We start from the raw sequence: 2,061 nt of genomic DNA, 5'->3' as shown, positions 1-2,061 counted from the left end.
CTGTTTTTCGGGCCTGTCTCTTTAAATGCAAATGAGCTGCTGCTCCCCGCCCCCTTTTCCAGAATAGAGCTGTGCCATTACAGCTCTTACCCTCTAAAACATCTTGTTTTGGTTCTGATTATCATGTTTATCGTGCTGAAATCATGCGTTTTAAACCATATGAGTTTAAACTTCTTATATACGGTTTTCTGAGAGCACACATCCGAAGCACACGGACGGAAAGCGGCTGTCACAGCATGTGAGTACTAAACTAAGTTCTCATTCACACACAAGTTTACGTTAAAACACACGAGTTACAAAAACAGTCGGTTATGTCTGTGAAGGTAAACAGCTGGGAAATAAATCGCATGTTTATTTTAGATCTGTGTGGCAGCAGCAATATACAGTAAATAAATCAATAAATCCACTGCTCTCTTGTCTCTGAGGCTGGGACTCTAAATAGTGTTCTGTGCTCGTCTGTGCAGCCAATGACAGAACAGTTAGCATGTTTTGCTCAAACTTTCGCCATGGCATTAGAACTAGCACACCGTTGTACCAGTTGTACCAATCAAAATGATGGCGCCTTGGGTGTAAACTTACAGATTAAGGGGTGGTAATATTATTAAGGGCCAGAAATCTCCAGTAACACTTACCTACAACAAACTTTACATTTTATCCCTATCCATATTGAGAGGGATTTGTTCATATACTGTATCATTTGCCAAAATCCCCGCTGTAAAAACCTGTGACTCTAATAAGTCAACAAAATAAAACAAGGCTTTTGAACCTGTCTTTACATTCAGATTTCTGTTCTGGAAATGGTGATGTCTATTAGTTACATATTCTACCCTACTCACTCACCTAGGGGTGTTTTGCCTTAAATACAGATTAATATTACTTATCAATGTGTACTTAATACAGTAGTGTTAGGGTTAGAGTTTGGTTTAGGGTTAGTTGCTGGTAAATATGCATTATTCACTGTAATAGACCTCAGTCAATGTAGCGCCATATTTAATTTTTAACAGGAATAAAAATGAGACTGTGAGGGACTGAAGTACAGGAATTCAATTGGATTTGTTTAACAACATACCAGTACCAACTGTTTAGACAAAACGTCCTTCCAAAAACTTTCAGCAGAGAAAACTCCATAAAGCAGTTTTGGAAATTGTGAAGATTACATGATCTAGGAGCTTTATATTGTGCGTGCTACTGTAAAGACTGTAAGTCTATCCTTCATAGCCTTGTTTTCATCCACGTTAAATTCAATATGATGTCTAACCCAACGAAGGTCTACTACTATAGTAAGTACAAATGAAATGTATAAAAGGGACACTGTAAAATAAAGAGTTACTGAACTGAATCAAATGAAATGAACAAAAACAGTCACTGCACTATTAATAACTAAAGTAGAATAGCTTATTAATGATGCCTAATTAGGTAGATGGATGCACAGTTGAGCATTGCACGTCTCTGTTCATGACACAGAAATGGAGACTAGAACACTTACAGAAGGCAGAACGGATGGCTTCAGTACAGCAAGAGTGATTTTGGTCATTTTGCCATCGTAAGTCAATCCCTCCATTTCCACGGTGTGGAATTTGTCTTCCGCCTCAGCACCCAAACACACCTGAGAACACAGGTGAAGAGAGGAAACTGGTTGGTTAATGTGAGTTTATGGGCACTCGAAATAATGAATCTGTAATACAAATCATTGGTAGAGTGATGATGAACACCAAGAGCAATATTCCCAATACAGAACTGAATGCAGTGTTATAGAACAGAATGTTATAAAACAGAGTGTTATTTATACCAGGATAGAATGTTATGCTTTAGAATAGAATAGAATAGAATAGAATAGAATAGAATAGAATAGAATAGAATAGAATAGAATAGAATAGAATAGAATAGAATAGAATAGAATAGAATAGAATAGAATAGAATAGAATAGAATAGAATAGAATAGAATAGAATAGAATAGAATAGAATAGAATAGAATAGAATAGAATAGAATAGAATAGAATAGAATAGAATAGAATAGAATAGAATAGAATAGAATAGAATAGAATAGAATAGAATAGAATA

At 35.7% G+C, this 2,061-nt stretch overlaps 1 protein-coding gene across 1 annotated transcript in view; it reads right to left on the bottom strand.

Moving 5' to 3' along the window:
• LOC107660804 (nucleophosmin-like) overlaps window positions 1–2,061 on the bottom strand; it is a 17,198-nt gene that overhangs the window by 12,795 nt on the left and 2,342 nt on the right. Inside the window, exon 3 of the mRNA XM_016450227.1 lies at window positions 1,487–1,606. Within this exon, the coding sequence (XP_016305713.1) occupies window positions 1,487–1,606 (120 nt within the window). The remainder of the gene's footprint in view (window positions 1–1,486; window positions 1,607–2,061) is intronic.

Source organism: Sinocyclocheilus anshuiensis, unplaced genomic scaffold (assembly GCF_001515605.1).
Source record: "Sinocyclocheilus anshuiensis isolate Anshui unplaced genomic scaffold, SAMN03320099.WGS_v1.1 scaffold1289, whole genome shotgun sequence".
NCBI lineage: Eukaryota > Metazoa > Chordata > Actinopteri > Cypriniformes > Cyprinidae > Sinocyclocheilus > Sinocyclocheilus anshuiensis.
Note: the sequence above shows the minus strand (reverse complement) of the source record. Positions and strands in the feature narration are given on the sequence as shown.